Source organism: Oryzias latipes, chromosome 16 (genome assembly GCF_002234675.1).
Source record: "Oryzias latipes chromosome 16, ASM223467v1".
NCBI lineage: Eukaryota > Metazoa > Chordata > Actinopteri > Beloniformes > Adrianichthyidae > Oryzias > Oryzias latipes.
This window is the reverse complement of record NC_019874.2, coordinates 17,807,864-17,828,125: the sequence shown is the minus strand read 5'-3', so window position 1 is coordinate 17,828,125 and position 20,262 is coordinate 17,807,864. Positions and strand designations below refer to the sequence as shown.

Below are 20,262 nucleotides of genomic sequence, written 5' to 3'. Positions count from 1 at the left end.
AAATGTTTTTCATTCCAAAAGTCTATCTTTTTTGTTTTTATTAATATAACCTGTAAAATCTTTTTTGTTCATGCTGTCAATGTTTGTATCAAGATTAAAATAAAATAAAAGAGGATAATCATCAGAAAGTTACCTCAAATTTCTCTGTGAGACTAAAATCTTTTGACTTTACCTCTTGGAAATGGTGTAAATTATTTTTTAAATCTATAATTTTTCCATGTAGTACATATCAACTAATAAGGATCAGGACTGCATTAAAAAAGCAAGATCACTAATAGAAACACAAACAATTCATTGAAGATTATCAAAACCTTTATCTCAGCTGAAGGACACACATTTGAGTCTACTTAATTGAGACCATTTTTGAGGGTGTTGCTAAAGTCTTGGATCATTTACATGGTGAATTTTCAGTTGTATCAACTTTCAATAGTTAAAATGTTCAAAGTAAAACTTAACTTGAAAAGGTCTGCATTGACAAACTGAAAATACAAGCCCCAAAGTAGAAATTTCTCTGACTAAAGGAGAATTATAAACAGAGAATAAATAAGTATGTGGTAGCTTATGTTGTCTTTGTACAAATAAGTGATTTTCAAATGTTTTGATTGGATCATAAGGAGATGCACATGTTTTTAGAAATTGTGGTTACAGATTACATTTTTTTAGTTGTGAAACTACCATTTATCTTCTAAACCACTCAGTCTTGTGCAGGGTCATAGAGGTTGCTGGAGCTTATCCTAGCCACTGCAGGGCAAAGGCACGGAATGGCCTGGAAGTTCACCGATTCATCACATGGCCACACACTCACACCTGAGAGATAATTCTGTCAATCAATCTATGGAGCATTTCTCTTAGACTGTGGCAAGCCCAAACAAAACCTGTGTATGTACAGCAATGAAAGACCCAGTGAGGCTTTCTCGCTTTGAGGTGAGAGTGCTGCCGTGGCATTGAAAAAGGAAGAAACACCAAGCAGAAGTCAGACATCACACAACAACTTGTTAAAGTCTTCTGCTAAACAGAGCTACAGTGTTGATCTTCCAAATGATCAACCAATTCTTTCTAAATCAGTTTGAACAGTGCTTCAGCCTTTATGGATTACCAACGCATACAAGCATTATTTTGACCTCTTATTTTGAAAAGCACTGCATTAATGTTTGAAGATGCTTTCATCTTCAAAGCTGCAGAAGTAACATTTGTTAGAGGAAACCAGATAAATACTTAGGATCGCTTTTATGAAATCAGGATAAACTTACTTAGTTTTGCACAACAAAAGTGTCTGTCAGTGATAGGTTTATTGTGAATTAGCACAAAAGAGCGTTTATTTATCTGTAGCTGAATAAGTGCAGATGTGGATGAAAAACAGTCTTACACTAAACATGTTGTTATAAAACTTGTCTTTTAGCTCTGACACCATGACAGTCTGTGGCAAAGAAAAAGACAAGACGGCCCCAGGGTGCTGCAACTTTTTGGGATTTTTCTAGGTTGATGCACCCAAAGAACAGTTTACTTGAAGTTCTAAATTAGAACTAGGTGTTGAAACCCCTTCCTTTTTCTGTCACGGAGCTGAGAGGGGACTGCTCATGTTAGGTTCTGATAAAAGGAATACCTTCAACTGGAAAAAAAGGAAAGTCATACACTTCATAAAATTCTATTTCAGCTTAAAGGCAACATCTGGCATCCCAAGTGTATCTCGTCTGTTTCCACCTACGGTACACTGAAACTGCTAGTCCAGTTTTGGAGCCCAGTTGATGTTCCTCCTCCTAATCTAGAGCCAACCAGGACAGCTGCATCAGAGAAGGTTTTCATGGTGTGCTTTCGGACTCATCAGTTGGAAGTTTACCCAATCGAGCCACTCTCAACTGGCTTTATTCTCACATTTAAATGTTATGGCGCATCAGCTTCCAAATCAGGGGGACTTCAGTTTCTCCTTGACTTCTTTCACTCACAAAACACAGTTAAGACTATTAAAAAGAGCAGCCAGGAGGAAGGATGATCACAGCACATGATGAGATTAATTGTCACACAATGAGCAGGGAAACATCAATGCTGATCCAGGTCACTGGCAACTTCAAGTCTCGTGGTTCACTTATTGAACTGAGATGTTGGAGCTCTGTAAGTTGATGTCACTGCATTTATTAGTGCTGGGGTAAGTGTTGGATGGGAGAAGGGTTATTAGCCTTGAGGAAGTTCATCACTTTACTGTCATGATGTGGAATGGCCCTGTGCCAGATGTGGCATGAGACTCCCCAGTGCAACTTTCTGACTTGATCAGAGCGAGGAAATCTCTCTTCTGGGCCTCTCAAAGATCTCTCGGAGTGTCTTCATAGAAGTCTGTTGCAGATTTTGGTTAAAGTAAGCGTGGTTATGTCTATAAAGTATGCCCCACTTGAACAACCTAGATGTGATCTGCTTCCCACCTGGCACGCAGCATGAACCTTAGATCTTAGTCTTCACACTACATAAATGCTTATAACAATTTGACCATGAACTATATATGCATTTACAAATCCTGGTGTTCTACAAAAGCTGCATAAACTCTAAAAGGGTCTGGAAAGGCTCAGATAAATCCATTATTATTATTGTTATTTAATATTATTACTAAAAGAAACCTGTGTGAGAGGTGTAGTCAAAAAGATGACATCTGGTCATTTGGAATTTTCTGCCAAATCCTGCATATTCTTAGTGCTGTAAGTCAGGAATCTCTGCTTTCAGTATTGCTCTGTAATTGTTCCCATTGCTCCAGTTTTCCCAACGCGTTCAAGAGCACTTACCTTCTCTTGTCCCAGAAAGTGACTAAGACCTTTCATGGCTTTTCATTGAATTTACTTTATAGCTTTAGCACAAGAACCTTTATTCGAAGGAAAAAGAAATGTGTCATTTGTGAGAGAACTTGATGCATGTGGCAAGACATGAGAACACTCAAGAGTATTCTCTTGTCCTGCAGGTAGTGCATTTTCTTCTGCTGCTGAACGTCCCTCAGCAGTGGTATTGGTCAATGTGAGTTTCTTGCTCCACTGATCAGAATCCCAACATGTCAGAAACCAAAAAATGTATACTCTCCAAAATATTTTGAAGTTGCAAGGATGTTATACATAAAAATTAAGTAATCTCAAATTGACTTTATTTAAATTTGGCTTGATGCTTTCTAATCCAAAATATTTGCAGGTCAGTTATTGAAGAATCAAATTTTGGGAATGCTTTATTATTCTACACATCCTTTTTTTTTCAAAGGTACGCTAAAAACAAAATAAATGGTACTATTATACAGTTGATTTAATTGCCAGTGGTATTTCAAAACAGTACAAATCAGAAACGTTCATACTTTCACTCTACACTTGAGTAATTTTACCACTAGTAACACTTTGAATAATCTTACATAAGTACTTTTTTAATACTTCACTTGCCTTTGTTTAGATAACTTAAGAGGATTGGACGTTGACATCTGACATTGGGCAGGTATATTTTCCATCCATTCATCCATCCATCCATCCATCCATCCATCCATCCATCCATCCATCCATCCATCCATCCATCCATCCATCCACCCATCCATCCATCCACCCATCCATCCATCAATCCACCCATCCACCCATCCATCCATCCATCCATCCATCCATCCATCCATCCATCCATCCATCCATCCATCCATCCATCCATCCATCCATCTACAGAAACTGCTAAATCCATTTTGGGGTCTCTGGGTTGCTGGAGTATACTGAGCTACTGTTGGGCAAAGGCAGCGTTCTGAACAAGAAGCTGGTCTGTCGCAGGCCCACACACTCACATGCACACCTAGAGGCAATTTGGGGACATCAATTTACCTATGAAATGTGTTTTGGGACTGTGGGAAGCCAGAGTGCCTGCAGAAAACCCACAAATGCAAGATAGAACATGTAAACTCCAGCTGGTATTTGAACCAGGGCCTTCTCACTGAGGTGAGGGTGCTAACCAAAAGTAAAGTTGCAACGTATTTCTCTTTAAATAGCTGATTGTCTAAATGACTTTGTTGCTCACTAAGTTGATTTTGATTGTTGTTTCATCAGTCTAAAATAAACCTCATATATGGATTGTCGTCATGGTAACAACTGCTTTATCCAAGGTTCATGCTAAATGAATCAAATAAAGGATTAAAAGTGCTGCTTTCACATAGCTATTAATTTATCATGGCTACTGTTAATGTATTTAGACTTTTTGAAAGAGGCACAGCAGTACAGTTAATTACTTTTTAGGTATTATTTACGATTATTTTAAAAATCAGAATTAAAAATCAGAATCAAATAAAAAAAACAAATCCTCATAAGTTAATAAGTGTGCTTCAACAATATATCTGGTGATTAGAAGCAATTATTTTATCAGCCGAAAAATTATGTTGAACAAACGTAACGGTCGTTGATGTGAAAAATGGTTAACGCAACAGTAGTACTGCTTATGTCCAGTAGATGGCCACAGCGAGTCAGAAAACATTGGGAAACAAAGCAGAGAGATTTATTTTTTCATTATTACATTGCTTTTTTTCTTCCCTCAGTGGGTCGACGGGTTTTATTTTGATCACAAACTTTCCAACAGACAAAATTGTCTAATAACAGTCCTAAAACAACTGTCAAGAACTAGTATCTCAACCCAATGATTAACATAGCATCCAAACAAAAAAAGAATAGCCCTATAGCAGAAAGGTTCAATTTGTTTCTGTTTGAATAACTGAGTGGTTCAATTTTAATGAATGGGTGTTATTTAATAAAAAATAACATTTAATAACACAAATTTATTTCAGAAAAATATTAATTTATAAAAAATTAAATGTGTTTATTAAATAAAGGAGGCCTGAATATAATTCACGTCTCTTACTTTTGGAGAATATACGGACTGTTCCAACTCTATTACATAAAGAAAAATTAACGTTATAAATCATTAGATATTCTTTTCAAATAAACTTGTATTAGTTAACAAGATATTTTACTTAAACAAATGTTTTTTTTTAGTAAACAGTTTTTGTCCCCTTAAACAAATAAAATTCATGTGTTTAAACAAAACAGATGTAAACATTTGATTATATGACCAATAATATAGTTAATAAAAATTCACATTGTTTATTCATTTTTAATCACACATAGTATTTTACAGTTTTTAAACAATTATTTATTTGTCTTTTAATTTCTAAAAGTACTATAAAATATCTTTTAAAAAGGAAATACTGTTTGTTTACGTCCTTCCTCAACTTTTTACAAGCTCGCTCCCGCGCTTTAACTTTCTGTCGGGAGCGCGCACGGCAAAGGGGCGGGGCCCTGCGCCGTCAGCGCAGACAGGGATGGGAAACTTGTCCCGGATATTTACCTAGCTATACCTGGCTTTTTGCGACGCGCCCGACCCGACGTTTTCACGCCGGAAATATTCAGGTATATGACTTGTCTTCGAAGCGGGAGGGACGGAGGTAGTAAGACTTTTTCTCCTCGTTTGAAACTGTTTTTCCTCCCCAGAAAACTGGAACTTGGCAAAACTGTTATGTTACGAGTAGAGCCGTGGCGTGTTCCTCCTTTTTTGGGTGTAGCTTTTAGAACATTTGAGGCTGTCAACAGGTTCCCTCGCTTGCGCCGTGGCTCAAAGTGCAAAGAGGTTAACGGCAGACTTTCTAAGTCACAGTCTGGGATGTCGAGAAACGGGCCTAATAATTTGACTTATGGTTTGTTTAGACAGTGAAATGTCTCATACCGAGGAGAACTACATGAGACGTTCAAGTTTGAACGGGTACTAGCAAATGTTCTCAATACTTTCTTTGTTATAAATGGTTATTTGATACGTTTTTGAATTCTAAAAGTTGATCATCTCAGTACAATTTGATATAACTTTTGAATTAAATATCTAAACCTTATTCAAATGTATCCCCAAATGACTTGATGATGGATTTACCTTTTCTGGGCATTTATTTGTAAATTCCCTGCAGATCCAGCCCTGAGAGAGGGGTTATTGTGGAAAACTGGCCATGCAGCTGGGGCCAGCTTTCCTACTAATATATTCAGAGTGTGTTTCTGCGTTCAAACATTAACTCAAACATTGTGTGACCTTTCAGGAACTGCGCCGGACGGGCTGGCCAGATCTGCTCGCCTGGAAAACCAAGACAGGACACATGTAAGCGTGCTGGCATCCATGCGTGTAGATGCTCACCTGCATGCATATTCTCTGATTGGGCATGGCACACATGCGTTTGAGAGTGTGTTTGTGTGCATGGGCTTGCTCCAGGCTGCCGGTCTGATATCAGCTTTTGTGCACTAGGTAGGGGCCAGGGCGGGCTCTGACTCTGAAAATGTTTAACATTCTTATCATTCAGCTGCCAGCAAAAAGGCAGAGATGCAGGAGTGAGAGGGAATGGACATGTTCAGACCCAAGCCATATAATAAGAGATTACACAAACACACGCACACACTCGAGCACGTCACTCCTTCGCATTCATAGTGTATTACTCACTGCGGGCCTGTGCTCCATCCAGCACATGAATTACTCACCACACATTTTCATCCTGTGGGAGGTACTTTCATTGGAAGACAGCAGCCTAGAAACATCTGACGTTTGCTGTTGTGTATGTCTGTGTGTCTCCAGGTCCCCTCTCGGAGAGGAGTCGATGGCAGGGCGTTTGTCTGGATAGGGAAGCAGAGTTACCGCGGTAACAGACATGCCAAAACCGGACCTGCTCTGCTTAGTTCAACTGCTGGACGGCACCATCGAGACCTTCAGAGTCAGCGTGCGTAGCTCACCTAAGCTCCGTCTACTGCTGCCTCGCATGTCGTTTCCTGTAGCGCTCAGAGTCGCATAGTCATGAGTGATGGAGCTGCGTCTTATTCATTGTTTCCAGTCACATCTAACTCAACACTGTGAGCCTGAAGGTCACTCTCACCTCCTGCAGCTTGCATATGCTCGTCACATCTTCAGTCTGCATCAGCATGTCATAATACAGCACCCACTCTCAGCAGAAGGGCCATCTCTGAATTACTTTCAGGGTGCAGCATTTTTTACACACTGGATTCTCCATCACTCTTTTTGTTAGAAAGATTTGTCATCCTGAAAGGCTGAAAAAAATGCTGTGTTCAAATTCACCAAATATGATGGAGTTTCCTGCTGAAAGATGAGTTTACTTTAGTTCTTTAGTACTTGTGATGGGAATATGACTCCAGTTACAGGGAGTGGGAGGTTTAATGCGGAGCGGATGCAGACGAGCGGCTGCATATCCTTCAGACTCATTTAATAAAACCTTGACTAATTAAACTACAATGTTTTTTTGTTGTTGTTGAAGTAATCAAATCTTATCTGGAATAAATGACATTTTACAAACTGTTATTTATAGCCTTTAATCCCATTCCCCTTCAAAAGCAACAACAGACTAAGTCATATCCAGGAGAGTTGACAGGATATTTTTGGCTGAGCGTAATGCCATTTGTTGTTTCCATTTTTCAGAAGCAGGATGAAGGCGAGGTTCTGTTGAGCCTGGTGTTTGACCACCTGGGCCTGCAGGAGAGGCAGCTCTTCAGTCTGCAGATCAGAGAATCCAGCACAGCCATAGCCTCTTTCACAGCCAACACACACTCTCCTGTGAGCTTACCCTTCATGTGCCGCTCATTTGGACACAGATTGTAATGTCTTGCGCTAGCTGATTGCAGTTAAGTTGATGATAACCACAGGGCGTTCTTACATAAATGTTTTTTAGCTGCAGTGAGCCTCAATGTACTATGAATCTTTTTTTTTTTTGCTTTCAGAGATGGTTGGAGCCTGAGAAACCCTTGAAGAAGCAAATCAAAGGTAGGGTACTTGTTGAGGCACAGGTGCAGTGGGTTTTTCTAAACCTACTGCAGTGCACAGATGGAAAAAATACCCGTAAAGCAGCGTCAGTTGTGATGTGGCAGCGGTTGTGATTTTTTTTTTTTTTTTTTAACGAAATGACATTTCCGCACAGGCCTCGTGTCCCCCTTTTATCTGAACTTCAGAGTACGATTCTTCATCTCCGATCCCAACTCTCTGCAGCATGACCAGACGAGGTTAGAACCCAACACAAGAGCGCATCTCATCCCCCCTCTCTCATCCCCCCTCAATGATGACTTACATTTATTACTTTAAAATCTTTCATTGAAATTTTTTCAAGTTTTAAATTATTTTTTTGCAATCCTGACTTTATTTAGCTAAAAACGAAGGAATGCAGACATTTACTGTGCCCCTAATGGCAGTGGCTATATCCGAATTCCCACCCTAACACCTAACTACTAATATAGTGCGGGACTATCTAGTGCTCTGAATTTTAAAAGCATTTCGGCAATGCTCACTACTTTTTTTTTTTTTTAAACGGTGGATATGACGTCATCGATTTCACAAAGTTCAAATCTAATTGATATGAATCCACTGTCTTCTGAAGATAAAAACATTGGTTTATTTAAAAAATACATTTAAATACATTTTTTTGGCAGAAATTGTTCAGACGCAATGCATTGTGGTCTATATTCGCCAATCTAGTGAGCATCGATGGGCACTGGTTTTTCGCAGAGACTTCTGGGAAATTTCTAGGGCACTTGTAGGTTCGGACAGCACTACAAAATGGCGAATGCACTATATGGTGCACTATTGGTAGAGTAGGGAAGGAATTCGGACACAAGAGTCACTCTGCTGTTTTGGGCGGTTGTTACGTCTTGTTTGGTTGTATTTTTTTTCTTGTTTTTCCAGAAAATTGTAGTTTATTAAAAAATTCCTGGGTCCTTTGCACATGCAGCCTTTTAGAGGCGTGGTCATGTATTTAAGAATGCCTTAGGGTTGTGAGAGCCACAAAAAGACATTCAGCTTGTTGCACTCATCTTTTTTTTTAACATAAAATATATATAAGGTTATTGATTTATTTTGAGGATTTGCACAAGCCTCAAACCCAAGAAGTGTTTTAAATGAAATTCTGTGGTCACACTTATCATCTACTCTTTTGCTATTCCCAGTATTGGATGTTTTGACCCGCAAGGCCTTTATTTACATATGTCACTGAATTTCCTGTGTGCAAACACTGTCTGTTTATCAAGGCAGAAAAGCGGTGAATGGCTGCACTCAATTTTACACCTGATACTTTGCAGAATAAATGAAAACCTGGTCCTGAGTAGATGAAAAAAAATACAGTTAGAAAACCAATTTGCTTTTGTGTTCAGCAGTTGTCTAAATGCTGTAGTGTACAGTTATTCACAGATCTGCTAACCAGCACAACCAGACAGCTGATGTGGCTATAACAATGCAGGATACAGAAAGCATGCGTGGGTGTGTTAAGTTCCTCTTGTCTCGCTCCCGCAGGCACCTGTACTTCCTTCAGATTAGAAGCGACATCAGAGAAGGACGGTTTGTACAAAAAAAAAAAAAACTTCAAACCTCACCACCTGTCCCTCTTGTACACAGTGTTTGTGTATAGTGTGCGTAATTATTGTTATTGCAGGTTGCAGTGTCCGCTGAATGCTGCAGTGGTGCTGGCGTCCTATGCTGTGCAGTGTAAGTCCCTAATCTCTTCCTAGAGGGAAAAAAAAAGATGAATGACTTAATAACAACTGTGTGAGTAATTATTCATTGAAGGGGGCCCTCTATCATCTCAATTAACATCCCTCTCATAAAGATGTCAGCATGAGTGGATGGCTGCTGCTTGTTTAAATGATCGGTGTCATCTTTCTGTCTCTTGTAGCGGAAATTGGGGATCACTGTCCGTCCCGGGCCCCCGGATACCTCTCCAAATGCCACTTTATGCCCGAACAGAATGAAGATTTCCTTTCCAAAGTGGAAGATCTCCATCCCCAGCATAAGTATTAGAGGCAGTTCTTTGCTCATAACGATTGAATAACAGGTTCTTGTTGTTGTACGTAATTGTTTGTATTTGTGTTCTTAGAGGGCTTAAGCAGAGCGATGCTGAGCTGTGTTTTCTCAACACCGCCCGGACGCTGGAGTTGTATGGAGTGGAGCTTCACGCTGCTATGGTAGTGTGACTTGATTAAGCTTTAATAGGAAAATCACATGTTTGTTTTTTTTAAACCACATGTTTTCATTACCCGTATGTTTAAGAAGAATATTTGTTTTTTTGTGTCAAAGTGTAAGTTGTTGAGCTTGTAATGATTTAGGCCATTTTAAATGTCCCCCTCAACATTACACTGCAAAAAAGGGAACCTAAAATAAGAAAAGAACACTAAAATTAAGAAGAAATTCAGTAGAAGTACTAAAATGACCATGCAGTTACACACAAGCGTTAAAAAGAGAAAAATAAGCTAAAAGCTAACTGTTAAAATGAATTAAAATGCAATGTTATAGAGAAAAATAATAGTTATTATTGTTGTTTTTTTTATAGTTTTAAGCAAACTGTTTGTATTTTTTGAGTTTTTAACTAAGTGTTGTTCATTTTAATATCAAAAGCTATTGCAATAAGTGGAAATAACTCATATTAGAACAAAATGTGAACAAATAAGAATACAATCTGAGCACAAGTTGACCCATTTTAATAAATTCTCTATAATAAATCTAAAACTGGCTCATATTCCTAGAACATAAATCTGTGTTTGTTTCCAAAATAATGGATGTCACTCTAACATATCAACATTTCCTGAACCTAAAAACGACATTCTTGAAATAAAAGCAAAAATCACAGTGGAATTTGTTTATTTTGTCGTAAAAGTTTTTTATTGTCAGGAATATAGAGTAAAAGGATTTTAATTAATCTCAACGATTATTTCCTTGTTTCTCATTCCTGGCTCTTAATGAGACAAAAAAATCTTGAGTGTGTTGTTTAGAAAAAAGCTTATAAAGGTGTAGAATAAAGAGAAGTTAAATTAACGTAAAACCTGGTTGAATATCTTGAATGTCTAAAAACAAGGTTTTAAATCTCTGCAAGTATCAAATAGTTTGCATTCTTTCAAACACAAACCATGGTTGTAAAAAATCAAATGTAAAATGGGATTTTAACTGAAATTTCTGTTTAGTTTTTACTATTACAATATTAAACTGCATTAATGAACATTATTTAAACATTTTTTTTTTGGTCAATCCTGTCTTCTTCCAGGACACTAACAATACACCTTTAATGGTGGGTTTGACCTCAAGTGGGGTCGCAATATTCTGCAATATGGTTTGTTCCAGTTTCTTCCCCTGGTGAGTAATAATGAGTTGTATTATTCAACTCTTAACCATTAACTGCTGATGAGCTGTGCTACTTCCATGCAGGGGGAAAATTATCAAGATTTCTTTTAAGAGGAAACGCTTTTTTCTACATTTAAAACAGAAACACGTGAGTCATTTTCTGCCTTCTTCATAGATGTTTAATCACAGTTGACTTTGGAATCACATTATTTGCCTTTTCAAAAATGTTGATTGTAAACTGTAATTATTGCATGTTACAGGGGGAGACCCAAGACTGTGAAGTGCCTCTTCTTCTTCTCTGCCCTAAAACTTGCAAGAACTTGTGGCGTTCATGTGTGGACCACCACTCCTTTTTTTCCTCCAACCGCAACGCCAAGAGCCCTAAACAGGGCAACAGCACAGTTCAGACCTACACAAAGCTGATAACACAACACTTGGGGTTCAGCAACAGCAAAGCTGAGACGTGAGCTTCCAAATTATTTCATACATTCAATCTTTTCATCATAAATGCTGCTGATTTCTAACACCCCCCCCCCCCTTTTTTTTTTTGCAGGGGCCCTGTTTACCAGCGTGTGGTTGGCGGCATGGTGTGGAATCCGGTTCTGCAGAGGTCGATTTCATTAGAACATCTTGAAACCAAGAGCCTGCCATCCAGATCACCTCCATCCACCCCCAACTGGTACAACATTCATTAGCCACTGTCATGTTGTAACGGCTTAATCCATCTCTTCTTTTTTTATTGAGACAAAAATTGAGTTTTTATTTTTCACGACACCTGATTGCCGCTGTGTTTGTTGGGGCAGGCGGAGTCCCAGAGTTCGCCATGAGATCCGAAAGCCTCGCCCGTCCTCTGCGGAGCTCACTGCGGATTTGAAAAACATGTCTTTGGGGGAGGATGTGTTCTACACTTACAGAGCCTCTGTGAGCAGCAGCAAAGGCAGCGAAGGAGACGTCTCACCTAACCGGTTAGTTTTGCTCACAAATGAACGTCTAGTTTTTACTGAACTCAAATGAAAGAAAACAAAACTTAATCAGATTAGGAAAAAAAATATTTTATTGTTTTTTTATCTTTAGCCTTTCTGGATCGTACAGCCAAGGACCAGATGATGCTTTGTCCCATGCTGATGATAGTATAGGAGAGGAGGACACCCCACCCTACTATAATAAGGTGCTCCACCTCACCTTAAATCCTAAACATATTCATACGGGGTTTGATGCATGTCTGAAATAAAAATTTCCTCATGCAGGATGCTTTGGGTGATGGAGACCTCATGCTAATATGTATCACTCCAGACCATGAGGGCAAGTTTGGCTTCAACGTTAAAGTATGTCCCTCATTTCATTCATCTATTATACTTTTCTGTTGTTGTTTTAGGATTTCGTCTCATGATTATGTTTTTTTTACCCATCAGGGTGGGGTGGATCAGAAGATGCCCCTGTCTGTTTCCCATATCAAACCAGACTCCCCGGTAAGTGTTGCATATTTTCACATTTATATGTTTGGTCTTTTTGTTCAGTTAAAGTGAGATCACGCATAAAATCTTATAAACTAATATCAGACTTAGTTGTTTTCTTTGATTTTACAAATTGTATTAATAAATGAAACTACCAAAAGGCAAAGAAATACGAATCATTGCATAAAGAGCAACTGATGGTGTTTGTTGAAGCACAGCTCACTTACCAAACCCAGAAGCGTATCAAAACCATTTTCAAACTTTAATATCAATAAATTCTGAAGAAAATCAATCAATTGAATTTAATAATCAATACTTGCATCCCATGTATCAGTCAGATATCCATCAGATGAAAGGAAACAACGTTTCCCAGTATCTTCATTGCAGGGATTGATGCAGTGTTAAATTTCTGTCTGTGGTAAAAGTGAATGCAGCTACATTAAGTTAAGAAAAACGGTTAGTCTTCAGCAAATAGATAACCAACTGTCTGTTAGTATATTGTTTTATCTTGAAAAACAAGAGTCTAAACGACACAGGACCACATTATATTTATGCACATTGATCGTGGCGTTACCCAGAACACACTTGTGAGGAACTCTGAAAAAGAATGACTGAAAGTTATCAGGCTGGAAGAGATTATAAAGTGTTGAAATTCCCAAGTCCGAGTAAGACAGGCTGGGTAAAAATGCAGAAAATCCAAATCCAATGTTAATCTGTTGATAAGTAGTAATGGCTCTTTCCATTGGCTGGTAAGAAAAGCAAAGAGAACTCTAAAGGAAAGTTATGTTGACTGGCTACCAGCTGGATGGGTGGGTGGGTTAATGTTTGTTTAAATGTGAAGCTTTTTGGTTAAGCCTGGTTAAGAGCAGTTTGCTAGAAAAACAAGAGTTTTTAAAGGTACACGGTTGTGTAAAAAAAGAGGAACAAAAGCAAGCAGGACCTGGCTAAAATATTCTAAATCAAGTTCATGTAATGTTTCATAGGTACGCAGTTTGTTTCAAGCTTTTTTGTTTCTTTTGTTTCGTCTTGTGTGATTTTATAAAATGGCCACTTTAGTCTGTAAAAAAAACAAAGTTAAATTATTGTTACTTCATAAATTATTTAATGAGTTGTACATTTCTTACTTCTTGTAATTAGGTCACCTCTCTTTTTTTTTAAATTTACACTTGACATCATTGATTTTCTTTATTTATTGGTCCACAACATGAAGGTAAAATATCAGTTTATCTGAACTTTGGGCTGTGGATGTCCCATAAATATAAACTTTTCTTCTTGTAGGCAGGTCGATCTGAGCCCAAACTCATGGAGGGAGACCTCATCGTCCTCATTAACGGTCGAGACATTTCTGAGCACACGCACGACCAAGTGGTCATGTTTATACGAGCCAGCAGGGAATCGCACTCCCGACAGTTGGCCTTGCTTATCAAACGTAAAGGTGTGTAGCCGTCAAAAAGTGCTGATTCAAAAATGCACTTTTGAGAGATTTATAAATATTAATAGCAACCTTGAAACTCTCTTTTATATCCAGGTTCTGGCCGAGTGGCGCCCTCACTGCAGCTACCTCCCACCCTCACACTCACCATCCCTTCACATGACAGCAAGCCGCAGTCCCCCGGCCAGTCAGAGCGGGTCAAAACGCTGGAGGAATCGATGAGACAGCTGGAGAGAGGCATACAGTCTGGCACGCTGTGCTTTCATTTTGAGGTACATAGAGTCCAAGTGGGAGCTAAAGTCGGTCAAATCTATTACACTGAGCCAGAACACCACAAAAAAACAAAATCAAACGTGTTTGTCTTTTTATTAGCAGCCTTATATTTGTCATGGTCTGTTGGGTTTTGAAATCACAGCAAGCCTTTCAAATGCTTTTTGGACAGATGTTGACCCTAATCTCCAGTTGGATGTAGTTCAGAAAACAAAGATTCCCTGACTCTGCTGGATTTTTTAGTTTCTCTTTATGTCTGTGTGCGTCTGTTTACATGTTTGTAATCCCTAGAATTTATACAGGAGGAAGCCCGGAATGTCACAAGACTGTTCACGACTCCCTGAAAACCAGGAGAAGAATCGGTACAGGGATGTTTTGCCGTGTGAGTGTTTTTTTTTGTTTGTTTTTTATTTGGCCGTGTGTCCCGTGACGTTTTGTCCTTTCGCTGCTCAGTGGCGCCACCTTAATCTTTCCCTAAATGCGTGATACCTCTATTTAGATCATGCAGTTGTGGGTCCTTATGACTTTGAATTGGCTGAGCTTAAGTTGACAGGTCTGTTCTGCTCCTCACCTGCTGCCACCCTGCTCTCCTTTCCAGACGATGCCACCAGAGTGGTACTGCAGAGTCAGGAAGACTACATTAACGCCAGCCACATCACGGTGAACACCTCACAGGGAAACTTTGTCTTGTCTTTATCTAACTTTCAGCGTAACCACATATTGAGCGGCATGCGTGTGTGTGTACTTATTTGTATGTTTTGTAGGTGGCGCCCCCAGAGTCTGGCGTTTGTTTACAATATATTGCAGCACAGGGTCCTCTGCCACAGACCTGCACTCATTTTTGGCAGACTGTGTGGGAGCAGCAGATTCACACCGTCATCATGCTTACAACTCTAACAGAGAGGGGACGGGTATATAACATTCTTCTTCTCAAAAACTGGAAACAGCAAAAAAAAAAAAAAGTTTATTTTTAAGGATGGGAAATGAGTAAACAATAAGGGAAACACTTGAACTCGCTCAGCTCGATTTCAGCGGCGCAGTAACTGATTACTGCAGCATGACCTGCGCATTATTACGATACGTCATGTTTGACTTGATACAAGATTATAGTAATTAGGAGTTTCACTGGGGATGTTTGCACACAAAAATGATTGATTAGCTCTTGTGTCAGTAATTACACGGTTTCAGTGTGTGAGAGCTGGATTCCAATGAGGAAAAAATGTTTTATTGGTATAAATGCATCCTTACGGAGGCTGCAAGATACCAAGGTCTTGCTGAATGTCTGTGCCTCAGCTTGCCTGTTGCTTAGTAACCAGATGTTCTCATTAATTGATCATTTTTTCTGATAATTCACCTTGCTCCATCCATAAAGACATGGTAGACTCTCATTTGTAATGTATAGATCACGACTCTAGACCCCGGTGCTGCATCTGACGAACAGGTCTTGTTCCTCAGGTTGTTAAATATGGGTTGATCTGCTCCAAGTTGAGTTGAGCTGAGCTGCTGTGAAGCGACTGCAGTAAACTGTATCCTGAAGACCGTCAATACTGTGATATGTTGTTTGCGCCACACGCTCCACAGACCAAGTGCCACCAGTACTGGCCACACCCACCGAAAGCGAAGGATTACGGGCACATGTCAGTGGAGTGTCACTCGGAGGAGTGTAACCTGGCTTATGTGACACGACGGTTCACCCTGAAACACACTCAGGTAAGCTATAGCAATGAGATTATGTGTCGCCTCCTAAATGAACCTGCAGCTGATCGATATCTATACATTAGTGTGCCTTTGAGCAAAAATATGACCCTTGCCACACGCTCAATTATTCTCCAAAACACTCACCCACATGCCATCAGGTTATGTCTATAACCACAACTGAAGTTTTGCTAACCTTTGACCTCAGAAAAAGGCCGCCATCTTGAATTTTCTATAGAAAAACACCTTTAGTACCAGTTTCATATTTAAACCCCTCCTAGAGATTGTGCATTTTTTAACTGAAATATTGTGAAAATGTAATGCATGAATCCCTGGCACAAGCTGATAATATGATAAAACATACGATGTGACTATACAAGTATTGTGGGCGTGGTTAACAAAAACCGCCGTTGCCAAGGAAATCCAAAAGTTTACTTTTGCTGGTTGTTCTAAAAATTGTATAGATCTGTTCATCACCCCCAGGTGACCCAAACATAAAATGGTTGCTGTGGAGATAAAACCAATAGAAACATCGCTATTTTGAGGAAAAAAAAACAACAGTATAATTTCATGAATTTGTCACAAGCAGTTCTGACCAGAGTGGCAGAATAATAATAATAATAATGAATTTTATTTCTATGGCGCCATTCTGGGCACCCAAAGTCACCTTACAGGTACAAACAATCAGAAAAAACAGTTACAAGAATAAAACAGTAGTTAAAAGTAAAAAAAATAAACAATAGAATCATAAATCAATTAGGGTGGATATGCAAGTCTGTAGAAGTGGGTTTTGAGAGGTTTTGCAACCTGAGGAAGAGTAAGAGACCTTGGCGGGTGGCAAGGGCAGGTAGCTCCTACAAGCCATACAACGCTGTCCGCGGCTTTGATTATTATTACTTTCTTGTCATTTATTTTGAAATCTGTCTCAGTTTACAGTTTATTTTATTATGTTTAAGTATTTTGAAATCAATTAAAGTTTCCAGCTGATTTCATGTCCATTTAAGGCGAGACCACAGACACACAATGCATTGCTTTTCTGCATTGTATGTTGCCACGGCATGTAGCATGTTTACACCATATGCCACACAACGGATCTCACCGCAGGCAGCAGCCCCTCCTGGCAAATTAACTACATCCAGCATTCAGTCACTTCCGCTGGGTTTTGTCTGCACGTGTGTGTGCGTCAAGTGTCGCTGTGTGGAGGTGTATAGGGGGCAGGTGTGTCAGGGTGTCTGGGACTTTTTATTTATTTGTTAAACTGTGTCATGGTAGGTAATCAGATTAAAAGCCCCGGCCTCTATGCCGAACAGGTAAAGAAGCAGAGAATGCTCAAGGAGGCATGAAGTATGAACGCATGCACATGCATACAAAGATACCGCCGCGCTGGCCCATCTGTTCCTCTCATGGAGCGATAATCCCTGCATGGAGTCACAGGCTACATGCCCGTTAGAAACTCTGAAGTCAGCCATTCTCCCAGCAGCCTTAAACTCCGGTCTTTTCCTCCATTCTCTCTCCTTTTGTTTTTATCTCTGGGTTTCATAATCTCTCTGTCACCTACTGATGGCATGGATGTCTAGCTCTGTTGTTCCAACCTCCTGCCTGGTTTTCAGCCCTTCTATGTGTGAAACAACATCCGTGTTTAAGCCTTTAGTGCTGCAGTGTCTCATGTGGGTAATTAACCCAACAGTAACACATTCATAATGATTATGCAACACTTTAACTATCCTGGCTTTCTGCTTCTCTTTTTTTATTTGCATGTTTGATTTGCAGTTGGGTGATGAGCGTGCGATCACACACCTGCAGTATGTGGCGTGGCCGGACCACGGCGTGCCCGATGACCCGTCAGACTTCCTGCAGTTTGTCAGCTCTGTAAGAGAGACGAGGGACAAGGAGCCGCTAATGGTCCACTGCAGGTAACATGGCGTTTAAAAGATTGATTTGGAAAAGAATCACTAGTGTCCTTCCTGCCAACTTTTGTTAAACGTAATGTGTGTTTGAAATTATATTATCAGTGCTGGTATTGGACGAACCGGCGTCCTGATCATCATGGAGACGGCGCTGACTTTGATGGACGGGGGTCAGCCAGTGTTTCCCCTGGAAATTGTCAAAACAATGAGAGATCAGCGAGCTATGATGGTTCAAACCACGGTACAGAGAAACCGAGCCGGTCTTCCCGTTTGTCAAATGATACTGCTGCTTTCAGCCTCATTGAACTCTTTTATTGCACTGCAGTATGATCACCCCAAGCTGTCCTCCATTTCTGTGCTCTGTCTGATGTAAAGCAAGCTTTTAATTATAGAGACTCCAGATGATTTGTCTGACTCCCTGTAATCTAAAAGTACTTCGAGTCTGGCACTGAGAAATATTAGCTGTCAGGAGAGAAAAAAAAACATTTTCCATCTCAGAAAAAGGGAATATATCAGCCTTTTACTATAAAAATTATTTGTAGTTGGAATAATAACCACTTAGTTTTGTGTTTTATTTCCTCTTTGAGATGTTTAGAGTAAATAAAAGAGGACTACAGTGAAGGCAGAAGATGGGAAGCTCCATTTAAACTATTGAGATTTGAGTTTTGTCTATAGCCGCTGGCAAAGACAGGAAGATGTTACTCATGGCTTTGGTAGGAAGCTGTGTTAAAAGGAGAGCAGCTTGTTTATCCCAGGCTTTATCTCTTATAAAAGTATAGAATATCCCTTCGGGTGGATCCAACTTATTTGTGTTTCTGTAATTAAAGAAAATGCATAGTCCATATAGGAAATCCTATTAGAAATCTTTTTTTTTTTAGATTTGACAGAAATCCAACATTTTAGGTGTAATATTTGTGTTTTGTGGCATGCTGCACTAGTTCCTGTTGATGATGTAAATCTGTGAAATGAGATCATCAATGTATAATTTGATCTGAGTGAAAGTGTTTCCTCTGTAGCCGCTCAGAACATTTCAGCAGCATCACTCTCCTCCTGAGCAGATGGAGCACCCCACTTGACATTTCTAACCTTGCAAGCTGTGTGGCTTCACTCAGGCCCAGCTTTCTGCTGATTCTTTGTCTCATTCTGGCTATTATTTATGTTTTTGGTGAAATATCCCGGGTTATTTGAAGGGTAAATTAAATACTCAACATGTATATTATTCTGACTTCAGTTAAAGAATAAAACTGACCACTGTAGTTTGGAGGAGTTGGATTAAAAATGCTAAGGTGATTTTAGGTATGTCTGCAGGTTAGATGGATACGATAGACTAACTTTAACGTTTTCCTCCAGTGTATGTCTTTCATTTTTGCTTTCGTTGCACTAGTTTTCATATTTCCCGTATGTATTTTTCGCTCTAGATGTATAGAAATAAGGATTCTTGCACTAACCGGTGGTGTTCTGTCTTCCAGTCTCAGTTCCAGTTTGTGTGCGAGGCCATTCTGCGCGTCTACAAAGAGAAACAAGAGATGCCTACAACCTCATAACATAAATCAGCAATCGGACCAAACCGTTTCCCTCATCCTCAATTCATAGTGGGCACAGCGTGCTCCAACAGATTAAACTCTGTCAAGCTTATGGGACCGACGCATGGACAGGATAATGAGAGTATAACAAGCTTCGGAGCACAGCTGTCTATGATCTGTGCAGCTGTGTGAGAACAAATCTTCCACCTAGTCTGCCTTAGTTTTTGCTGAAAGTGCATTAGGCTTATAAGGACTGTGGTCTCCATAGAGACTGATCTAAGACTGACGTTAGCTGCTAATTTCTGTACAAGAGACCTCTAAGCAATGTCGCTTCTATTCATTAAGCTATGGTTCTGATTCTTCCCAGTCGATGGGTCTGTAAGGGCAAAAGAGTTTGGATTTTTGTAATATGGTTTATCTCTGAGTCCCCAAGACAGGGAGCAAAGCTGACTTTCGATCACAGCTGCTGATATTGTGAGATCTGGGGAGAAGCAGGTGACGGCTGAAGAGCACCGAATTGACTGTTCATCACTTTTAAATTATTCTGTAACTAAATAAACTCTCTGATTTATACAGATATGTCTGTGTTTTTCTGTTCTTATGATCTCTAGACAGAAGTAAATTTGATTCTGCAGCTGTTCTTCCCAGCTCTGGCTTTTTTTTTTAATAGATTTGTATTAGCACTAATGGAGCTAAATATTTCAAATTAAATCCAAAAGCAAACAATTTGCCAGTGCTTAAGGGCTAGAAGATGCTTTAAAAGAAGATCAAATATTTCTGCCCCAAATGTAACTTTTTCTCATATTAGCTTACCTAATGTTGAAATCTACTCTCACACAAGAAGTATTACATTTATAACCTTTTTA

At 39.4% G+C, this 20,262-nt stretch overlaps 1 protein-coding gene across 4 annotated transcripts; it reads left to right on the top strand.

The window, feature by feature from the left end:
* Positions 1-5,258: 5,258 nt before the first annotated feature.
* On the top strand, positions 5,259-19,973 carry ptpn3 (protein tyrosine phosphatase, non-receptor type 3). 4 transcript variants are annotated; one of them, XM_023964167.1, is made up of 27 exons: positions 5,259-5,390; positions 6,062-6,120; positions 6,589-6,730; positions 7,441-7,575; positions 7,740-7,782; positions 7,937-8,018; positions 9,298-9,342; positions 9,437-9,489; positions 9,677-9,794; positions 9,878-9,965; positions 11,039-11,127; positions 11,200-11,263; positions 11,376-11,578; positions 11,669-11,794; positions 11,919-12,080; positions 12,190-12,283; positions 12,363-12,440; positions 12,528-12,584; positions 13,848-14,004; positions 14,098-14,273; positions 14,563-14,653; positions 14,870-14,931; positions 15,036-15,182; positions 15,853-15,981; positions 17,737-17,879; positions 17,979-18,114; positions 19,343-19,973. In XM_023964167.1, exons 3-27 carry the CDS (start codon positions 6,662-6,664, stop codon positions 19,415-19,417), a joined length of 2,622 nt encoding a protein of 873 aa, XP_023819935.1. In that variant the 5' UTR covers positions 5,259-5,390; positions 6,062-6,120; positions 6,589-6,661; the 3' UTR covers positions 19,418-19,973. The 4 variants fall into 4 exon arrangements, with proteins under 4 accessions (XP_023819935.1, XP_023819937.1, XP_023819936.1 ...); XM_023964168.1 differs by having other exon boundaries at positions 5,263-5,425; XM_023964169.1 differs by lacking the exon at positions 15,036-15,182.
* Positions 19,974-20,262: the final 289 nt, after the last annotated feature.

Bases quoted from the DNA above. Each gene is read 5' to 3' on its own strand.
- ptpn3 (XM_023964167.1), top strand. From the start codon at position 6,662: ATGCCAAAACCGGACCTGCTCTGCTTAGTTCAACTGCTGGACGGCACC. The intron at 14,005-14,097 runs GTGTGTAGCCGT...TTTTATATCCAG, and splicing joins CTTGCTTATCAAACGTAAAG to GTTCTGGCCGAGTGGCGCCC. The intron at 18,115-19,342 runs GTACAGAGAAAC...TCTGTCTTCCAG, and splicing joins CTATGATGGTTCAAACCACG to TCTCAGTTCCAGTTTGTGTG.